This window comes from Rhopalosiphum padi, chromosome 3 (assembly GCF_020882245.1).
Source record: "Rhopalosiphum padi isolate XX-2018 chromosome 3, ASM2088224v1, whole genome shotgun sequence".
Lineage (NCBI taxonomy): Eukaryota > Metazoa > Arthropoda > Insecta > Hemiptera > Aphididae > Rhopalosiphum > Rhopalosiphum padi.
Genome location: NC_083599.1, coordinates 25,003,339 through 25,025,470, shown reverse-complemented (window position 1 = coordinate 25,025,470; position 22,132 = coordinate 25,003,339). Strand labels below are relative to the sequence as shown.

General features: G+C 33.4%; 1 protein-coding gene across 1 annotated transcript; it reads right to left on the bottom strand.

The window, feature by feature from the left end:
• Positions 1 to 9,032: 9,032 nt before the first annotated feature.
• LOC132924936 (uncharacterized) lies at positions 9,033 to 14,331 on the bottom strand. The gene is made up of 6 exons (XM_060989372.1): positions 14,257 to 14,331; positions 11,759 to 11,833; positions 10,221 to 10,309; positions 10,071 to 10,120; positions 9,521 to 9,889; positions 9,033 to 9,451 (listed from the first exon to the last, which is right to left on the bottom strand). Exons 1-6 carry the CDS (start codon positions 14,329 to 14,331, stop codon positions 9,033 to 9,035), a joined length of 1,077 nt encoding a protein of 358 aa, XP_060845355.1.
• Between the last annotated feature and the right edge of the window lie 7,801 nt (positions 14,332 to 22,132).

The window sequence follows — 22,132 nt, the reverse complement described above, 5'->3', positions numbered from 1 at the left end:
GCGCGCGCAAACGAAAGTGAAAGAAGCCGACGTTCGGGCCGTACGGCGAGCGCGTCGTGCGCGGTATATTGGTGGGAGGGGGTGACGAGATTAGGTAACAAGGAAAATAATAATACAATATAATAATCACAGTACGGTACGGTATACAATAAAATAGTACAAATAACACAACAACCTAAATATAAATATAATAAAAACGGTAATGGAAATAACCCGGTGTCTCCACTACATTATGATTCGAATTAATATATTTGTTCCAACCAAACACTTCCATGCATATTTTGTGGAACAAATAGTCATCCACACATCTCATGACACCACTTCGCACACCCAATAAACCTAACCCATTTTTATCCACATTTTGCTACCAGTGTTATATGATTCAGTACAGTATATACACCAATTTGTTTCATCTTGGTCGTTTGATATATTGATATTTTTATTCATTACCTTAGTTGTATTACTAAAATTATATTTTCGTTTTTCCTGCTGTAGGTTATCAAATAGTTTTCCGAATGTTTTTTTATTGAATCATAAATTTTCTTCTTTTTTTTTGTTATACTTGGACTTTCTAATTCTTTTTTATAAGAACTATTGGTAATGATTGCAATTTTTCCTCTGCGTGTACTTTTACTTCTAATAGCATGAGGAATCCTTGAAATATCCTTAAGAGAAACTGAAAAAATAGTAGTAGATTCTGAAATTATTGTACTAGCTTCAAGTGTAGTTTTATCAGTTAAAAAAGTTTCATCCACTATCAATGGACTTTCATCATAGACAAATTGGTCAATTGTAGCAATAGTTGTAGCAGGTGATGATGGAGTTTCATCATTAATACATTTATTTATAGTATTATGTAACAATGTAGTATCTTCAGTCATAATTTCCACCCAATAATAGACATAGAATTGCTTTTTTAACATGAAATAACAGTAAATTATTCAATAAAATTTTCACAAAACGACCTATCTCTTTATTCTAAAATAATAAAATACCGACAAAAATGTATAACAATACCAACACACAACTATAAAACAACTACTAATTTCAATGAACTAAAAAAAAAACAATAGAACCTTTATTATTCGAACTAATTGGGACCGCACCTAGTTCGGACACGCTAAAGTTCGGATATTGGAAATTAAAAAAAAATTTTTTAAACAGTTAAATACTTAAATATTTTATATTATGTACTTACATATTTATTATTATTATTATTAATATTTCATTAGAATTACATACATTACATTATTAAAAATCCACTACATACATAATACGGGAACATATTATTATAATTTTTGATATATTTTTTTGACAATATTATCGATTTTTATTTGACGATGAGCTGCAACGTACTTTTCTACAAGTTGCGGATACGAGTTTTAACGTTCGGATACGCTAATTGCAGTTCGGGTAATAGAGGGTTCGTATAACAAAGGTTCGGATAATCGAGGTTTTACTATATCATATTTTTATTATTTTAAACAAAATCGACATTTTTAACATTCTTTTTAAAACTATTTTTAAAGTGAACTAACCAACACAGAAAATGTACTTTTTATTAAATTTTTGATTGAATACTAGAATTAAAAGGACATTTATACAATAACATTTTTTATTTACTAACATTATATTATTATTATTTCATTTTTGTTTAATACAATATTAATAATATAATATTGTATAATATATAATATTATATAATAATAATTTGATTATATAATTTATGTTGTATAATATTTTATACAACAAATTCAATTAGGCAGTATTAATGTATTACCTTTGTTATACACAAGTTCAAAGTATAATTCTTAGTTTCAGGTCTAATAAATTACAAACGTATTTGTTTAGATTATGATATTTTGCACGGTCATAATTACAATATTATTAACCCGGAACATGGTAAGTACTTAATTTTTATTTTATTACATTACAGTACTATAAGGACAAAAACATAATATTAATTTGTTTGTCAATTAAACCAACAGTTTTCTAAATAGTTTTATGCTATAAAATAAAAAAATAATGTTCAACGATTTTAACATTAACAAAATACAATTTTATCAATATTCACTTGATGATTTTCCTAAAATCTGCTTGTTAATTGTCAAGTACGATTTGATATTTTAGTTAACAACAGTTATTTATTAATTAATTGATACTTAATTGCGGTTAGTATGTAGCTTAACTGTTAAAATCACAGAAGTTCCATAACAAAATGTTATAAATTAAAATTTTCTGTTAACTATTTAGATATCATTAATCATAATCACAATTACCACGATGTTCAAGATGAAGCCAATGTTGAACATAATGGTATGTTTAACTGTAACAAAATATATTAAATTTACATCCTACTTCTACTGAAATTTTGCAAGTATTAATTATTTTGATTACCATTAGCTATGATTGTATTTCACTTAGGTTATTAGTTAGAGATGTTTTGGAATAGGTTCACAATCTGAATTGCTATTTAGTATGCTTCAAAGGATAATATTTTATTTTTAATTGTTAATACTAGAACCTCTGCCTCCAATTGCTCTAGAAAGACCAGAATCGTATACTGTAGTGCTAGAAGTTCAAGGGGGCACAGAATTAATTAGAGATAATCTTGGATTTATGTATTATAAAAACAAAGAAACAGAAAATAAAGTAAGTAAAATAGCTTATTAAACAAAAGTATAATAAATTATGTATATACTTTTTAACTACTTGATATGTAATGAAAAAAACTGGAAGTCCAATGTCGAGCAACTGTTGATATATCTCCAGACCGCAATAATCATAGGTTGACATGTCAAAACCACATATATATCCTGTGAGAGAATTCAATCTTAATATCCCATTACTTCGACATGAGATTACGGAAAGGGCTCTAGAGAGAAACATAAACTCCTACACTCTGCGTGGGATTTATATGCAAGCAATTGTTAAGTAAAAACCCACTTATACATTTTTTTTGCTCAATCTGTAAATAAAAATCAATTTTTTTTTTTTTTTTTTTTTTATTTATTAAAATTAAAATGTTTCAGCATATTGTACATGCTATTACAAGTTTGTTAACAGTTTTTAGTTAATGACAAATTACGAAATACTAATATTATTTGTTAGTGTTATAGTGATATGAATTACATGCAAATGTTAGTTAAAGTTTATTTTTGGTGGTAAATTAAATTAAATTTGGTCTTCGTCTTCGCTTGATTGTGACAGGAGAACATCTTGGGGTAGTCGTGGTTTTAGACGCCGATTTTTTGTTTTTGTTCCCAGGTTGTAGAAGCGCGCGCCATCGGATGTCTTGAGGTTTGCGTGAAAGTTTTTATATTGTATTTTTATCCAGTCTTGGAGAAGAGGAATTCCTGTGTCATTATGAATTTGCTTATTTCTCATAAACCATGGGGCTATGAGACATATTCTAAGGAATTTGTTTTGAAGAATTTGGATTTTTTTGATTTTTGTAGGGGAAGCTGCCGCCCATGTTGGGCAGGCATAAGTGACTAATGGCCGGATTATTGAGGTGTATAGTAAGATGGACGATTTCATTTAGAGGGTTGATTTGAAGTTAACTAGAGGATAAAGGGTGTTCATTCTTGCATAGCCTTGGGTGAGTTTTTTGTTTATATGAATTTTCCATGTTAGTTTTTCGTCTAAGAATACTCCAAGGTACTTGACGGAGTCATCTTTCTTGTTCCATTGTATTGGTTGGTTGTCAATATAAATGAGTTGGGGATCTTTGTATCGTTTTAAAGAAAATATTTTTGCTGCGCTTTTTGTTGGGTTGAGGTTTAGTTTCCATGTTTTAAACCAGGAGGTCACTGTGGTTAGGGCTGTTTGAAGATTTTGAATTGAAGATTCTAGGGAGTTGCTTTGGGTTATAATTGTTGTGTCATCCGCAAACATCGCCAGCTGTGAGTTTGAAGGAGTTGGTATGTCATGGCAGTAAATGTTGAATAAGGTTGGACCTAGAACTGAGCCTTGGGGGACTCCTGCTTGTATTTTTTGAGGTTGAGAGAGTTGTGTTCCAATTCTAACTTGGAACGTTCGATCCGATATGAAAGATATTATGGTTTTTAATAAATATTTGGGAAGAGCTAGAGAATTCAATTTTTGTTCAAGTCCATGATGCCATACTTTGTCGAAGGCTTGCGTTACATCGAGGAAGACAGCTGTTGTATATTGTTTGTTTTCAAAGCCACTTACAATTATCTCCGAGATTCGTTGAATTTGATGGCATGTTGAGTGGTGCGTTTTGAATCCAAATTGATGTTTCGGGATGATTTGTGTGAATGATTTTAGTCTATTGAGCAGTATCCTTTCGTAGAGTTTTGATAAAGAAGGAAGAAGGCTAATTGGTCTGTAACTTGATGGAGAGTGGGCCAGTTTCCCTGGTTTATGTATTGGAATTATAATGGCATGTTTCCAAGATGACGGGAATGTTCCGAAACGCATGGCTGAATTGTAAAGGCTAGCTAGGTAGGATAGTACTTTGGGTGTTACGTTTTTTAAGATTTTATTGGTGATTAAGTCATGGCCTGGGCTTTTTTTATTTGCTAGTTTGACAATTATTTTTTGTATTTCCATGGGAGATGTAGGGGAAATGCTGCCATTTGAATCGACGTTAAAATCATTTGGTAGTAGATGGTAAATATCAGGGTTCGTGGTGTTTTGATCGTTATAGACGGCACCTTCATCTGTGGTGGTGAAGCAGGATGCGAAATGGTTTGCGAGAACTTCGGTCTTTTCAGCATTTGTTTCGAATTTGGCTGGTCCGTTTTTCAGAGGGGGAATTACGTTATGTTGTTTAAGTAGACGTTTGGTGGCTAGCCAGAGACTCGAATCATTAGGGTTTATTTTTTTAAGATATGCACTATAAGAGTTGTATCTAAGGTTGTCCAATTCCCATTTAACTCTTCTGATGAGTTGGTTGAGCCTTCGTTTGACTGCTAGGTTTCTAGTATTCTGCCAAATTCTTCTTGCTTTGTGTTTTTGTTTTATAAGATTTTGGATCAAGGTTGAGAGAGAGTCTGCAGGTGGGTGGTTGATGGTTTTGTTATTTTTGATCATTGCTTGGTTGATTGACTCTTTTATTGTGTTCAATAAGTATTCTATGCTAGTGTTAATGTCTTCTGGATTTTTATATTGTCTGGTGCAGCTTAGGTTTGTGTTTAGTTTTTCTCTGAACGTTTGCCAATTAATTGGTGCAGTTATTAGTTTTGGGGTGCACTGGTTCATTATTAAAGACTCATTAAGAGTAGTGATGACTGGAACGTGATCGGAGTCGAGCTCGTTTATGATTTGATGATGAAGAGTGGTGGGCAGGTTTGATATTAATGCAATATCAAGTATGTCTGGAACTCTTCCAGAACGTTGGAAGGTTGGTTTAGATGGTGGGGATATTAGTATTCCAAGTTCGGATGAGATTTGAAGAAGTTTAATTCCGTTTGGGTAAAAATCAATTTGAAAATATACAATTTTCACACAAAGTATATTTAAAAGTTACGATAAAAGGCGCGATATTCTGTGTATTAGTATTTTTTATAGATATTTGTGGTTTTTATTAAGGGATGAAATTGAAGACTATACAAGACTTTTTTGTTTTCGTAGAAAAACAACATAAATAAAAATTGTTTGGTTAAGAGGACGCCATACCCGCATGTGTTGTCTCTGTCTTACTAACGTACACCATTACAAAATTTCATTCAGCAGAATACATTTTTTGATGTTAGTTTTACTATTAGAGTAAATTTACCTATTATCAAGTTTAAAGATAAGAATATTATCTAGACAATGACATATGCTTTTAATGATATTAGTATTTTAAAGTGAGTTACAGCTATATAAAATATTGTACAACTTTAAAATGTTCATAACTCACTACTATATCAAACCACATTTTAAATCAATCACCCTTAAACAATCTTTTATTACAAATTGTAAATTTAATTTGAAAATATATCTCATAAATGACAACATTAGTTTAATAAATCCAATAGTCAACCAAAAATTAGAATTAGATCAATTTCAACAAAACAAATTAATTTTAGAAATTAATAATATATTATAAATTTTAATAAACAATAATTTAATTAATTAATTTATGTAATTTAAGTACTAAAATTTAATAATTAGTAATAACAGTTGATATATTTTTTAACTTTAAATTTTTTGTATTATAGTATAATCCTTATTTCTTTTACTTGTATGTGATTCATTTATTAAAATAGTTATTTACTTATTTTAATTCACAATACTGATATCTGTAAACATTTTATTATTATTATTTTTTTTTATACATATTTTTAAAAACTCTACCCATGATAATTTTCGTTTATTTTTAATCATATTTTATTATTTTAACACTGACTTAATACAGTTACCCATATTCTGAAAAATTTCACCATATAATTGAGTACCAACTTAGGTACTTAATTATTTAAATAAATATGTTACACACTATGTTCTGAAATCTTGTCAATGATATTAACAAAGATTAATAAATTATTGAAAAAAATAACTTGCTAATTTAGTTGGAAAGTTAAAAAAATGAACTTTTTAATTAGATAGTATCATTTAATTTATTATAATTTATAATATACAATATTATTAGGAAATTGTGCCTTAAAAAACATTTTGGACTAAACACAGAAACAGATTAAAATATTAAATAACAATAGGTATACTTAACAAGACAATTTAAAATAGAAATGTTTAACTATTAAAACATTTATTTTTTCTTATAATATTAACATTATGTATTGTAGTATTATAATTAAGTATGTACACGTTTAAAAAAAAGTAACCGTTGTATTCATCCACGTTCTGTGTATTTTTTGTTCCATGTGTGAGGTACTGAGGTGTAGTTAAAGTTCATCTCTTTCACCATATTATATTGATATTTCGAAATGTACAGACAGTGGTTGGTAACGCGCAGTCTATATATTATATATTTATATGTCTATGGGTGGTAACGACATTCTCGTAATTTCATCGTTTGTTGTAAGGACCGATCAAATATTCCTGAGGATTCCCTAGGGCCTAGGTTACATATACTTACGGGGTGTCACACAGAGATCTGACAAATGAAATAACTTTTGTTTTAATTAATATTTTTAAAAAAATTCTTTTAAATATAATTCATACACTTTCGCTTAATTTTTAGTTAACGGTTTTTTATTTTTTAATACTGAAAATAAAAAACTAAAAAATTGATGAAAAAATATTCAAAATCGACAATTTTTAAAAAAAAATTAGACGATAAAAATGTTCCTATAAAATATTTTTTTATATTTTTTGAAATTATAATGTTTCTAACATAAACTAGATCGTAATTTACCTATCTTACGAGAATATTGATATTTAAAAAAATTGTAAAAAATCAGCCACTTGACTTAAATTATTTTTTAAATCAGATTAACAAATTGACTATTTTGAATATTTTGGAAATTTTTTTAATCAATTTTTATGGTTTTATTTTCGTTTTTAAAAAATAAAAAATAAAAAATGTATACTAAAAATGTAATGCAAGTGCCTATGAATTATATTTAAAAGAAATTTTATAATAATATTGATTAGAACAAAGGTGATTTCATTATTACATTTGCCATATCTCTGTGGGACACCTTGTATATGTATATATATATATATATATATATATTATACTACAATTGTATTGTTATACATTCTATTTCTGTACATAAACATCTTAATCATATTAATATCGAGTGGACGTCGACCATTCCCACACCAACAAAGATTTCAGGTATTTGAAAAATATTATTTAATGTTAGTAATACGGCACAATTCGGTTAGTGTCGTATGGTGACTGAGACAATGTCAAAAAGGATGTGAATGTTGGTTAATGAGAATTTTCCATGATTTTTCAAAAGTTGTTCACTGATTTCTAGTAATTATTATGCTGATCAGTTTAAAAAAATCGTCATTGATGTAAAAGAAAAACAAAAACAATTTATGACGTAAACCGACGTATTTTAGAATCTGAGAGTAGTCATTGAAATTAAATTTTACCGCACGTATCATGTCGGTAGTACAATTTCTTGGTCATCAAAATGTTGCTTTTTGTGGATCATCTGAGCAGTTATTTAAACATAATAATGGACATTTTTAAAAACAATTTTAACTTCGGCCAAGTATAATTATTATAATTCTGTGATGGCTAAACATGCAAGAAGAAGAATTAATAGTAAAAAAATGTCTGTATCGCTGTCTGCTGTACGTCGCACATGTACCGTCGTCGTCATGATGAGCGAGTATCTCCACTGCATGCAAATACATAAGACATGTATAATATGTACACATAATATTATGTCTGATAGCTACTGGCTAATTTACCAATATTGGTTTTATCTATATGATTTATTAGGTTTACAGGTGGTTCGTGCCGTCATAGTCACACTCTGTGTTGCACAAATTTATAGTATGACCCCTGTCATAAGATATATACATGTAAAAAAAAATAGAAATGTGGTCGTAGCCATTTATTTGTTTGATACACGAGTATAAAGTTATCCAATATACATTTATCAAAACTACGGTTTTAACTCATGAAATATGAGCAGTTTTTTTAATATAAAAAAATGTGTAGTTCTTTCTCACAACAAAAAAGAAAAATAAGAATCCATTTGCATTAAAATATGGTTCGAAACTATTGTAATTTTAATTAAACTATAATAAATGTTAAATATCATTACATATTAATAATAAAATCCATTAACTGTAATGATTGTAATAAGTACTGATCCAATGTAGAAACTGCATGAATAAAAATTGTATTTATTAATTTCATAATAGCATATAGATTCCTTTAAGTATAAATTTAATTATTGGTAATAGTTCATAAAACATATTTTGTACACTACTTTATAAATAATTAAAGTTGTTTCACTAGCTTCGAAAATGTTTATTTGTATACGTCTCCGATAATACTACATGTAATTACAATGACTGTGACACGTCATGACTTAGTAATAAAGTACCTAATTTTCTAGTGTATCTCTCTAAGTTCCAGCTATTACCAGTTATTGTTTTTCTCCATTTGGGTCTGGAATTGGCACACTCTGTTCCTGTAGTGTTGCATTAGGTTTCGTTAATATTACATTATCTTCTGAAGCGTTTTTATCGGGTTCCGTCGATATAACATTTTCTTCTGGAGCTTTTTTATCGGGTTCTGGTATTTGTTTAGATTCCATTGCCACAACAGACTTCTGTGTTTGTGAATTAGGGTCTAACGCTACTGAATTTGATTCTTGCAAAGGTGCAATAAGGTCCGCCAACGCGTCAGTATTTTCTGTTACATTTTCACCAGGTTCTTTTGTTTCAATTACATCTAGTGTTCCTTCAATAGAGTTAAGCGCTTCTTCATTAGGTTCTGTTGATGATACCGTGGGTTTTGATGCGGCTGCACTCAGTTCTGTCGTTTCAATGGAATCCGGTGTTTCTACAATAGATTTGAGTGCTTCTTCATTAGGTTCTGTTGATGATACCGTGGGCTTTGATGCTGCTGCACTCATTTCTGGCGCTGCACTAGATTCTGACACTACATTTTCTTCCGGTATTGCTACATTAAGTTTAGTAAGTGGTTGACTAGGTTCTGCCTCTTCATTATGTTCTGGTGTTTCTATATTAGAGTTTTGCACTGCTACATTTGTTTCTTGCATTAGTGCAGTAGAACTCATAGCTGCATCAGGTTCCGTCGTTTGAATAGAACGCGGAACTGAAACACTAGGAGTTAGTGCCCCTGCTCCGAATTGTCCTAGTTTGAAGGGTAATATCGTTTGGTTTTTTAACCATGATGTTTGTGGTTGAATTTTAGTTGCTTCAGTGTACTGCCAATAGCAATGCAACATCGTCATGTACATTAACTCGTACACGATAACTGTATTAAACTCATTATTTAGTTATTAACAAAACTCAATAAAACTATTAATATAAAATACTTGATACTTTTAGGTTTACATATTTTGTGCAAAATAAATTTAAAAAAAGTTAATATATTTTAGAATTTTATTTAAGCGAATTATTAATTATTTATTATATAGGTACAAATATATACTTACCAAGAATATTTTTTAAAAATTGAAAATATCTGACTGGAGCCCAATTCGAACTAACAAAATATACAAAAATGTATAAGCACATAAGATTATATGTTATCTAAGAAAACTAATATTCCAATAGTAATAAACAAATCAACAGTATAAACTTACTTATAGTTACGGAAAAAAAGATTGAGCATGTCCAAAATACATCCAATTCCTGTTATACTTAATGAGTTATGGATGTGATTGGTTATTCCCTAAACAATATTATAAAATAGGTAATGGATGTTTAAATAATACAATACTATTACCTAAACATAAGTTGCAGTTAATTTTATTTCATACGCATTACACATTAATTATAAATGGTATTAACATAACCCTGAAATGTAGAAGTTGCTTGTTAGCAACAATCATTATAATATTATTTAATAGGTATCTAAAATACAACATGTCATAATATAAATACTAGGTACCCTAAGATAGCATATAATATTAATTTTATAATATATATGATAATTTAAAATGATTAATTTGTTGATATTTTTTTTTTTTTTGCTAAACTATTATCATTTTTTTTCCACCGAAATTCAGGCATCTCGCGACAAGATAACTTCCAATACCAAAGTGCACCTATACATTAGATATGCCGTTATGATATGTTACATTTCAAAAACTTTATACTTTGTCTTGTAAATGACAATTCGTCAATATTAAACCAGCGGTTCTCAAATTGTTTTTTTATGTATCAGGTATATTACCAATCAGTCGCGTACCACTAATAACTAAAAATAGAACGATCCAAATTCCAAATTGTACAGTTATATACATTTATTTTAAATAATAAGGCAGTAAAATACTACAACTACAGTATAATTATTTTTTATTTATTAGTTTTTTTAAAATAAGATATGAATTAAATAATTGAATGGGTTTATTATCCAAAAACGGCCCGCCACGTACCAACATATAGATGTTATAAATTATTATTTTCTATGTGAATGCATAGTATTGTTTACAGTTAACAAATTAAAACACTTGTTTTCAAGAGACTTAAATAATCCAAAAAATGTTTTAATTAGTTTTCCTTCAATTAGGTGTATTATAATAATAATAAAAAAAAATTTGCCATAGTTTTAAATACATTTTTTCTGTATATACCTTTGTTTTATTACGTGATCTAATAATTCATAAAATATACGTAAATGTAGGCTTATACACTCCACCACATAACGAAAGGGAAATAATTATCAACCATTAACCTAGATCGTAAATACTATAGGACTTATAATAATAGAATAATAATAATAAAGGAATTAACCACAATTCATAGTTTGCCTAAGTAGGAGCCAGACTGTTTCAGATATGAAATTTCAAAGTTAGAACGTGCACCTTCACGCAAATTGTTGCTAGATTTTATATTTTAGGACTTCAAACATTTTTGAATTAATATATTTTTTTTAATAGAAACTATTGAGTTAAATCGTATTTTGGGTCTTAGAAAATATCGAGTTATTTTGAATATACTACCTCATCTTCGTAACGTATGTGAGCCGCTACAATTGTATTTTTAAGACATGTATTAAGATTCATATATAGACAAAAATATGTTAAGACATAATTTTGAATATTCAAGACCCACTCCAACCTTGAATGTATTCAATCATAAGACTGAACACGGTTTTCACATAAAGGCAATAAATTACCATTAATATCGCTCCTATGGCGTAAATGGCTCCAACGTAGTGAATTCGATTCATCATGTTCATAAATGTCATCACCTTGTGTAACGTTACAAAATATACGTTTGGGTTGGAATTCAAAGTCACTATACGAAGCAAATTAATCATACGTATAATATACCAGTGTTTCCCAACCTATTTGTAATGGCAACCCACAAATGTATTATTTGTTGGGTACGAGAACCCTCTCTAAAAAAATATGTTATCATAGAGTAAGTATTATTGATAACCATTTTTGATTTCGATCATGCAAAAGGTTCCATAACGCCAGTTCTAACAAAATCAAGGTAACATTGGATTTTCAGTATTGGAGGTATATTAAACGTTTCATGCAAGAAAGGATCATACTCAGACATTCCCTGGCGTACGAATAGGCTTGTTAATTTTACGATTTATGCGAGAAGCGGCCTTATTCCCGGGCTATGGTCCCTTTTTACATGAATTTACATGAACTTCCATTGCTGTATCTAGTCTGATTCAATTGTCCTTTATTTCGTCCATTTTATTACCATGTAGTGTCTTTTTTACTATTAATTGATATGATACCTATCGATAAAAACATTTCGCCTGCTCGTTTGTATAACTGATGTTCTGTTTATTAAGTGTTATTATTATTTAATGATAGGTAATGATAAATGTTTTCATTATAGTTCTATAGTATATTTTGTAACATATTAAAAATAAGATAAAATAATAATTGTACACTCATAAGTCATAATAAACGAAGACTACATTATGTTATTGCTATTTATGATTTCGTGTAAATTACATTATTTTGACAAGAACTTGACTTTTTTTTAACACATCTTTTTTCATTTATTCAAAAAAAGGACCTTAATTCTATAATAATTAATTTTTCTTAAAATCAAATTAAAATGATAAGGAACCCTTTTTGCACGAACCAAATCTTTTATTATAAGCGATTTTGTTATTGAATTTTAATATAAAGATTATTTTTTAGTTAAAATATTTAGAAATAAGTGTTCAATCGTAAACTAAAACTTTTCGTTTATATCCATTCACGTAATCTCGATATACTGTTTATAAGCCGATAAGCAGTGTTGGGATTTATCTAGATGAAAATATTTATCTTTATATTCATCTTAGTTATATTTTCCGATCGGTAGTGGCGACATAAAAACACAACAATTTATATAATATATATTATATATATAATAATGATAGCGTATTTCTGCAAATACAGTTTAATTATAGTTATGCATATATTACTACGTATAATATTATATATATCCCTTGGGATTGCCCATGAGAACATACGGGTCTGTCTCGTACACGGTACACGGCCCGCAGACGTGGATTGTACAACTGTAGCTATATGTATATATTATTATTGTCATTTGTCGTTCTCTAGTGCTTTTGTTGTAGTTACCTATCCTTATTTCAGATTTTGCCTAGTGATATCTAAAATATTTAAGTATGAAGCGGTTTTTGACTGGAATATCTGTGAATAATATAAAAAACCTAAGTGTATCAACTTTATTTGGTTTAGCAGAATTATCTGTATTCAGACCATTTTGATGATGTGGTAAGTATTGTGCAAACGGTTCACCCTCATGAGGCGATATCACAAGGAAAAAAATAAGCCCATTTTGATGATGCTCATACACTAGTACACCACCGACAGTAATTGATCCTGATAGTACTGAGGAAATAAAACATACAATGGATTTAGCTGATCATTATTTATTTGACGGTAAATTTTATGATATTATGTCAAACGTTGGAGTAAAACTAATTGCAAAATGTATATACTGCTAAAAAATGAGATGTGGGGGGAGATATAAAGACTTTAATAGACATATTTAGTAAACACATATATTTATATTATTACATACAATACGTTGTATTGCGTACAAAGTTTAATCTCCGTGGGTTGTGGGGGTGGGTATGACCCTTATTCTGCCCCCTTAGATACGCCACTGATATATGGTATTTAATCTAGTGGTTCTTCCCACATTGGGAAGTTTCTGGCAAAGCCACTGCATGTCTACATAGGTTTTTCATAATATAAAAAAAAAATACAAAAATATTCTTATCAATTTTTTTTATCTAGATAGATTTCATTTATCTATTCCCAACACTGCCGATAGGACAACAATTTTTCCATACTTACAATACAATTATATATGTTACTAAAGATACATTTATATCAATTGTAAAATCTGTGTCCAACATTTTACAATACTGGTTAGATTTCACATTATTATTATACGTAAAGGTAACAAATAATACATAACTTAAACAGTCATCGATTTACGGCTAAAATTATTTTCATATTTTCATATAAATTAATATAATATATATATATAATCAAAATAGTTGCCTCATTAGTTTACAAAAACCGAAAGTCGCGACCTATAAAAAATATTTCACGTCCCATAGGTTGGGAAACACAATAGTATACGTTAAGACATGTGTTTTGTTATAAATATTGTACTTACCAAACAAATCACTGTTGAAAGCAGAGTGTATTTTTGAATAGAAGCATTTTTAACTGTAAACTGAATCTTAACCATAATTGTTATAAAATCAACGTATTAAAAAAATTAATTAGTTACTTGCTATATTTTTTTTAAATATAATTGTTTCGATTTGTTTATAAAAAAAGTAAATCTTGGTAGTTACGGTTAGTATGTAAATATTTTAATAACTACAATTATTCAAGCCTATTATTAAATTATTTTTTTTTTAAAATGTATTTAGAAAATGATCATCGCCCTGAGATTAAAGCACTACAACAAAGCGCTGTTACCACGTCCTCGATGGCTGATCAAGCGACACCACAGGTCCCACGTTGGTGGCAGGGGCTTCGCCCAATTTCGGGTGGCTCCAGCAAGCGCGTGCGACATTGACGCGTAACCTTGCGCACGACGCCAACCAAAATTAGTGCTCAACCATAATCAAAATTGCACTACATTATCGTCCGGCCTTTCTTCGCTTCTAAATTTAAACGACTATTAAAAATCAACTTTGACATCTTTTCGTCCTCTTTAAAATTCACACGCAACAGTCAATAACTCAACTTTTAATTTATATCAGCAACCTCAACAAAATTTTCCGACCAACATTGCAATCAGCATGTACTCTGCATACATGTAAACTTACTTTTACTAATATCACACCTATTATTCAGTTCCCAACATCCGTTAGAGACTATTTAGACTACTAGAGTATTAAGTATTTGTGTAATGAACTGCAGTGCACAGCGTACAATCTGTTAGTGAAAAAAATTGATAGTGATTGACTATATAACTAAAGGATTATTTATATAATAATAATTTTAATTGAATATACTCTTATGCACATGTATGAACATAGGCGCCAGGTTTTGTAAATGTCAATGGGGGCTTAACTTACTCATTTTTAGCCTTAACTTTTACACTTCAAAATAATTTATTTATGTGGTAAAGAGAGAAGCAGGAAGGGAACTATTTATAACACAAAATAAATTAAAAATACTTCTATATAACCTTAATTTTTATTTTATTTTTATAAGATCACATTAATTTAATGAAAATATATTTTCTAACTTTTGTTGTATTAATAAATTGGTTACCACGTATAAATTCAATATATGGCCCAAAAATATGTATCAGATTCGACATTTGCATTACAGATACGGCTCTTATTAGCATTAGCATATGTACCAGAAAATCATGTGATAGATGCGTTTGAAAAAATAATAGATTCACAATACTACACAGATAACGAAAACATTTTACAAACACTTATTGACTACTTTGAAGACACCTGGGTAGGCCGCCCAATGGGTCGAAGAAAAGGTGGTAGATTACCAAAGTATTCAATAAGTTTATGGAACTGTTACGAATCGGCAAGTACTTAATTTCCAAGGACTAACAATGCAGTGGAGGGCTGGCATAGAGGTTTCAGTTCATTACTTGGTTAGTTTTTTAAAATATATTGTTAAAATTTAAAAATATTTTATTCAATTTATAATTTAATTAAATATAATGTATAATGTAATATTACATTTTTAAGGTGCATATAATCCAACATTATGGACGTTTATCGATGTGTTGAAAGATCAACAACAAATTTTAAGAATTGCTACTATGTTTGTTTTTGTTGAATTTAGCTCTCAAATCTGCATTAGTTCTTCGTTCATAAGTGTTCTTCTCGTTTCTTTTGGGCCCATAGATGCTACGCAATATTTTCCTTTCAAATAGTAGCAATCTTTTTTCGTCCGACTTTGTTGATGCCCACGCTCCACAGGCATACTAAGGACTATAGGTCTTTGTACACTTTATACACTTCATACAACACTTTATACAATCTTAGTTTTGTATTTCTGGACAGTAATTTTGACTTGAATAATGGTACAAGCGCAAAATAGCACTTATTTCCTGCCGTAATTCTCCTATTAATGTCTTCGTGGCTAAAAAGCAAATTCTAATACCAATATAAATAGAAATATAACAAATATAAACACCATTTATTGTAATAAACAATTTAAATGAAAATGGTATATTAACTAAAAACATAATGGATTTTAATAATGATAGTAACCTATACATATTATATAGTTCTACCATATGTGCTTATCTTTCTATACATTGCCATAAAAGAATATTGTAGATATCACGATTAACTAACTAGGTATGTCAGCAATCAAATGATACGCATCGTGTTACGTCATCCGCCAAGGATTTGTTATCAGTATTCAGTATATTCCACACTCCCGCAATCCCGGCAAAAATAAAATCCTTGGCGGCTGACGTCACATTCTATTAGAATAATCTGGCTATGCGTACTAGAATCGGTAAAGTTGCTGACATACCTAGTTAGTTAATCATGGTAGATATAATGCTAAATCCATACAATTTGCTTTCAATTGTTCATGTGGCTTCGAACTAAATTGTTCAATCCTAAATAAAAAAATCAGATTTCGTTAAACTTTGAAGTTTGTTCAAACCATCGAGTGATGATCCATCTAGTTGACTAGCTTCGAACAGTATTAATTTACAGTAATACAATATTTATATTTATTTTTAACTATTCCATAATAATTAACGGCGTAGAATCGATTGCCATATTTTCGAACAACAGTGAATATCTGTGTTTTACAAAACCAAAAACGCTACATAAAATATAAATGCCCATTTTTATTCACATAAACATGTAAGGCGCGATGCCCTAGACGTGGGCTCTACACAGACTGGTCGCTTCGGGGCCTGTAATTTGTACCGGCGACCGTTACGTACCGTGTGAATTTTATGCCACGTAAAGCCCAATCTGACTTTTTTCCATTCATTTAATTATTCTGAAATTTAAAATGTATTTTGCATAAGTCAATAAGCGAAGTTTTTCTATTTGTTAAAAATGTTAATAAAATGTATTTGTTTATTAAAAAAAATTATAATTTCTTCTTCAATTAACGATATAATGACTAATAAAATGATTAATTTATAATATTTATAATAGAAGATTCATTTGTATATGAGTTATATGAATATTTTCATGCCATTCATGGTCAATATATCGATCTGCATGCGCTATAAATACTAAATACGTATTATATAATATTTCGCCCGGAGGTTTATCCTGATTAAGTTTTGAGTAATAGGGGGTTTCATGACCGGTCATTAAATAATTGTTTCTTCGCAGGTCATAAATTTTAACGGGACATCGTGGAATTTTAACCTGTTTTCGTATTCATAAATAAACATTTACCACTGACATTTGTAAATGAATCGTCTATGTTCCTCTGGAGTACCGACAATTCCAATACATATTATTGGCGAACGTCGCCGCACAACACGTTACGACAAAACGGTTCGTTAACAAGTTGAGTGCCATGAGCATCATATTTGGTGCTCAGCTGTTTTTTCTCCACAGGCTTTTAGAGCCACCGGATTTGGATCCTTTAGTCAGATCTGGTGCTCCATCACCCGAGTTCTGCCTACCTCTCCGGAGAAAACCTTCGAATATCGGCATAGGACCTCTTTTACACGAATACCGTACACGCCTTCCGGTAAACCTGCGGTTGTTAAGTCCATTCTTACGGTTACTGGAGTTACTGGATTTCCCCAAATTACGGAAACACGTCTTTCTTTTCCCAGGTAGATTATGCAATCATTAGTCTCAAGCAGGTGGCTAAGGCATTTTCTCCGGTGTTTTTCCGGAGGCTCGACGGTTTTCACCGTACAACTCCTCACTCTGGTTAGCAAATGTGCTAATTTAATTTAATTAACGTAAAACTAATTTTTCTAAAATTAGCACTTGTAATTATGCGTTCCGCGAACGTAGATTAATCAAAACTGCCGACTTGACCGGTCGCGGGTCGTGCTTTCGCGAACTTAGATACGCAGTTGTGGTCGTTGCGATAACGACCGCGACAATAGCACCCTCAACAAAATTTCCGACCAATTGACATCTCAACTGCAAGCAACACAGAGTTATAGCCTGACAACGAAAACGACATCCATCGCTCACCGAACCCAACCATGCAGCTCACACAGACTCCAAATCAGGTCAATTTTTTTCTTTACCGAGGGGAAGTAATGTAGTGACACCGTATTATCGCCACTTCACTGGTTGAACCACCCGACCGAAGTTACCACATTTTATACGTGATTTTTACCTTTTTACATTGTATTCGTTCTCAATATTTTGAACTATATTCGTTTTTATATTTTTATGTGTATGCGATAATAGTGAATTTGATATATGTATTTATCGACGCGACGCAGTGTTTTTGCCCCCCCCCACTCATGTGTGTTACCACCATAATATTCCCTTCCTTCGCCCCCCCCCCCCGTAATACATTGGTAGCACTGACCGCCACGGTCCCGCTCGCTTTCTCTCTCGTCTACGTGGACAACGGTATATGCACGCTCGACAACGCAACACTTCAATGTTGCAATTGAAATTCATTTATTTAGGTATTTTCGAGTCCATTTTAACGATGCGTGTTTGTAGTGTATTTTACAATTTCTAACAATTAACACATAAGTTTCACTGCGCCATATTTTATGTGTATTTTTATATGCTTTTATTTAATTATATAATGATGTCTAGGCGAGATGAGCTTGTTGATGAACGGTTGTAGGTATAGTGGAGATAATAATATTAATAGTAATAGTAATAATAATAAAAATAATAATGATAGTGTCTATTTGTTTTTAATTATTTTTGTATCAAATTCGAACCCATGGCCATTGAATGTTTTCCAAAGTTGAAAGAATGTGTTCCTTACGTTGACAGTGTCGTTGTGGCCTTCGCCGGCATTGGTGCCTACAGGCCCACGGTGCCCTTCGATATTGCCACGTCAGGCAGTGTTACATTATGCAAGAATATAAAGCTGTTATTAGCTTTTTTCCGCAAATCTAGGAAGAATAAGTTATGATTTTTCCTTTTAGAATCATGTTAACCTGTATTAATTTGTATTTTTTTGGGTTTTTAGATTTTGTTCATCTGGAGTTTTGTTTAGGCGGTGACCCTAGTATGCCGTTAAGAGTGCTTGTAAGCATTCCAAAACCTGGTCAGGTCGCCGACGACACTGACTCGTCGTGTTCTTCCGCCGCGGAGGACAACACAGGGTGGTTAGAGGCCCCCAGTCTGTTGTGAAATAATGTTATATGTATACTTCGATTTTGTATCGCTTTGTTATTATGTTTTGTATTTTCATTTGAATAAATGATGCTGGCAGGGAGGCAGTAATGGGGAAACCTACTTCCTTCCCTGTTTAGTGATTTAAAAAAAAAAAAAAAAAAAGGTTAGTATCCCCCCCGTGCGCATAAGCATGCCATCGTGCGCGTCACCAGGTTGCGGATAGGGGAACGCCCTGTAGAAATACAAAGTAGCCGTAATATAAGCCATACGGATGCGAATAAAGTTAAAACTTCGTTGAGAGCGCTGAGGGAGTGCCTCTCTACCCAGGACGGCGGCCTCAAATTGCTAGATCAAAAGGCTCGGTCGCTCGAGTCTTGGTCCGCCAAGGTCAGAAGTCCGGATGCTAAGAGAGCGATCGATGAGATCATCATGGTCATCGAGTGCTTCGGGGAGTCCCGAGACGCCATCCACAAGTCATTCAACGCTCTGGGGGACAACATTAGTCGCAGCAGTAAACAGCCTCAGGCGGGGGCGACATAAGACCTGCGGGCCGGAATGCGGGCACCCAAACCTCGGGTGGTGACGCTGAAGCTGAGAGCTCCATGGTCCTCAGTGCCATCGCTGAAGTGAAAGCTATCGTAGCTGACCAGCAGGGCCAGATTTATGGTCTCTTGCTCCGAGCGACAAAGGATGACGGAGACAAGTAGCGTCCTGGATTATCTACGGGCGGAAAACGAAGGAAAAAGGCATGGATTCGCAGAAGAAGAGGCAGCCAGACTGCTTCTGGTCTCACCAGCAATCCCGATGATGATGATGAAGTGGGCTCCCAGAACCACTCCCCTTGTAGGCAGCCTGCTACAGTAAAAGATGACGCACCTTCTTGGACGGAAGTCGTGAAAAGGGGGAGAAGAACGGTGAAACCTATTTCGATTACCGATCAGCCTGACGGCAGTGCACCAGCTGCCAGGATTGCCACCGACAAGCCATGCACCAGAAGGCGCCCGTCAGCAATTCTGATTAAAGTTGGAGCTGAGGAGTTCCCAGAGGTGGCCAGGAGAATTGGGGGCGGGGCGAGTCCGGAGGTCATCGGTGACAGTGTGATGGGCATGCAGCAGGCCAAGTCTGGTGGCCTGCTCATAGAAGTCCGTGCGATCAGACCCGTACCGAAGTGTCGAAGTCCGCAGGACCTGGGATTGAGGTGCGAGCTCTCCAACAAAGAGCTTTGGTAGAGGTTCGGGACCTTGATCAGTGGACGAGCTCCAATGAAGTGTTCCAGGCCGTGTCTAGCTCCGTCGGTGTTGACCAGGAGGCCGTGAAGGTGGTTAGCCTCAAGAAGAGGTTCGGTGATTCCCAGATTGTGCTGGTATCCCTTCCTTTGGGTGAAGTTCGCGGTCTAATCAGTCACGGTCGACTGCGGGTCGGCATGGTTAGAGGCAGAGTGAGGATGGCCGAGGCGAAAGTGAGGTGTTTCCGCTGTCTCGCTTACGGTCACACTCACAAGGCGTGCCAGGGCCCGGAGAGGTCGGAGTGCTGCAGGCGCTGCGGCGAGGTCGGGCACAAGGCTGCCAGCTGTTGCGCTACCCCAGTTGCAGCACGGAAGTTTGCTACATAAGGGTCAGAGCAAACCCAGGGCGGCCACGTCGAGTTATCGCGCCATCAGCCTGCTGGATGGCTCCGGAAAGGTGTTCGAGAGGCTCCTGTTAGACAGGCTAAACCAACATATCGAGGTGGTCGGAAGTCTTAGCGAAAGGCAGTTTGGTTTTAGACGGTCCAGGTCGACGACAGGCGCCATCGGTGAAGTACTGCGGGTAGCTGAGATAGCAGGCAGAGGAGCAGTCCAGGACCGACACCTATGCGTACTGATTACCCTGGACGTCAAGAACGCGTTTAATTCGGCACCGTGGAAACCTATTGATGCTGCTCTACGGAGTTATGCAACACCTAGTTATGGTCGACATAACTATCAATCACGCTACATCCGAAACGGTCCGCTGCTCGGCGATATGTTCTATAACAGTGACCACAACTACATTAGGTTCGACCTTGGGAGCAACACCGAGGTGAGACGACAAAACTTGGGCCCTGCCACACGTGGTTGGGCTGTATCTAAGGGCGTTGACCCGGGGCTGCTGGAAGTTGGATTGTTGATTGCGGAGTGGCTGAACCGCGCTGCAGATTACAGTAGTCGGGATACGACCAACATTGCAGAGCTCTTCGAGGACCACGTCAAAACAGCCTGTGATATAGCACTACAGCGTAAGAGTGCACCGAGCTTGGCGAGGAAACCTGTCCACTGGTGGAACCCAGAGCTAACGGTTCTCAGAAGGCACTGTGTGTCCGCAAAAAGGAGCAAGGCGCGAATGGCCACGCAGCTCGGGCGACTGCAATTGGGTGCGGCGGATCTGGGGATTTCTCAAGCTTCTGCCGAAGCCGCGGCAACACGGTTGACGAGGTGTAAAAGGCGCTCAAGATAGCCATTGCCAAGAGCAAACAAGCGTGCTGGGACGAGCTACTGCAGTCGGTGGAGAGTGACCCATTCGGGAAACCCTATAAATTGGTGATGCGGAAGCTGAGTAGTCCTCCTGCTACAGTCAGAATGGAACTAGACATTCTTAGGGCAACGGTCTGTTTGCTGCCAGGCTTGAGGCGCACATATCCGGCAAAGGTGATTTGGCCCCAAACCAATTTGGATTCCGCAAAGGACGCTCGACGGACGATGCAGTCCGAGAACTCCGGAGGAAGGCG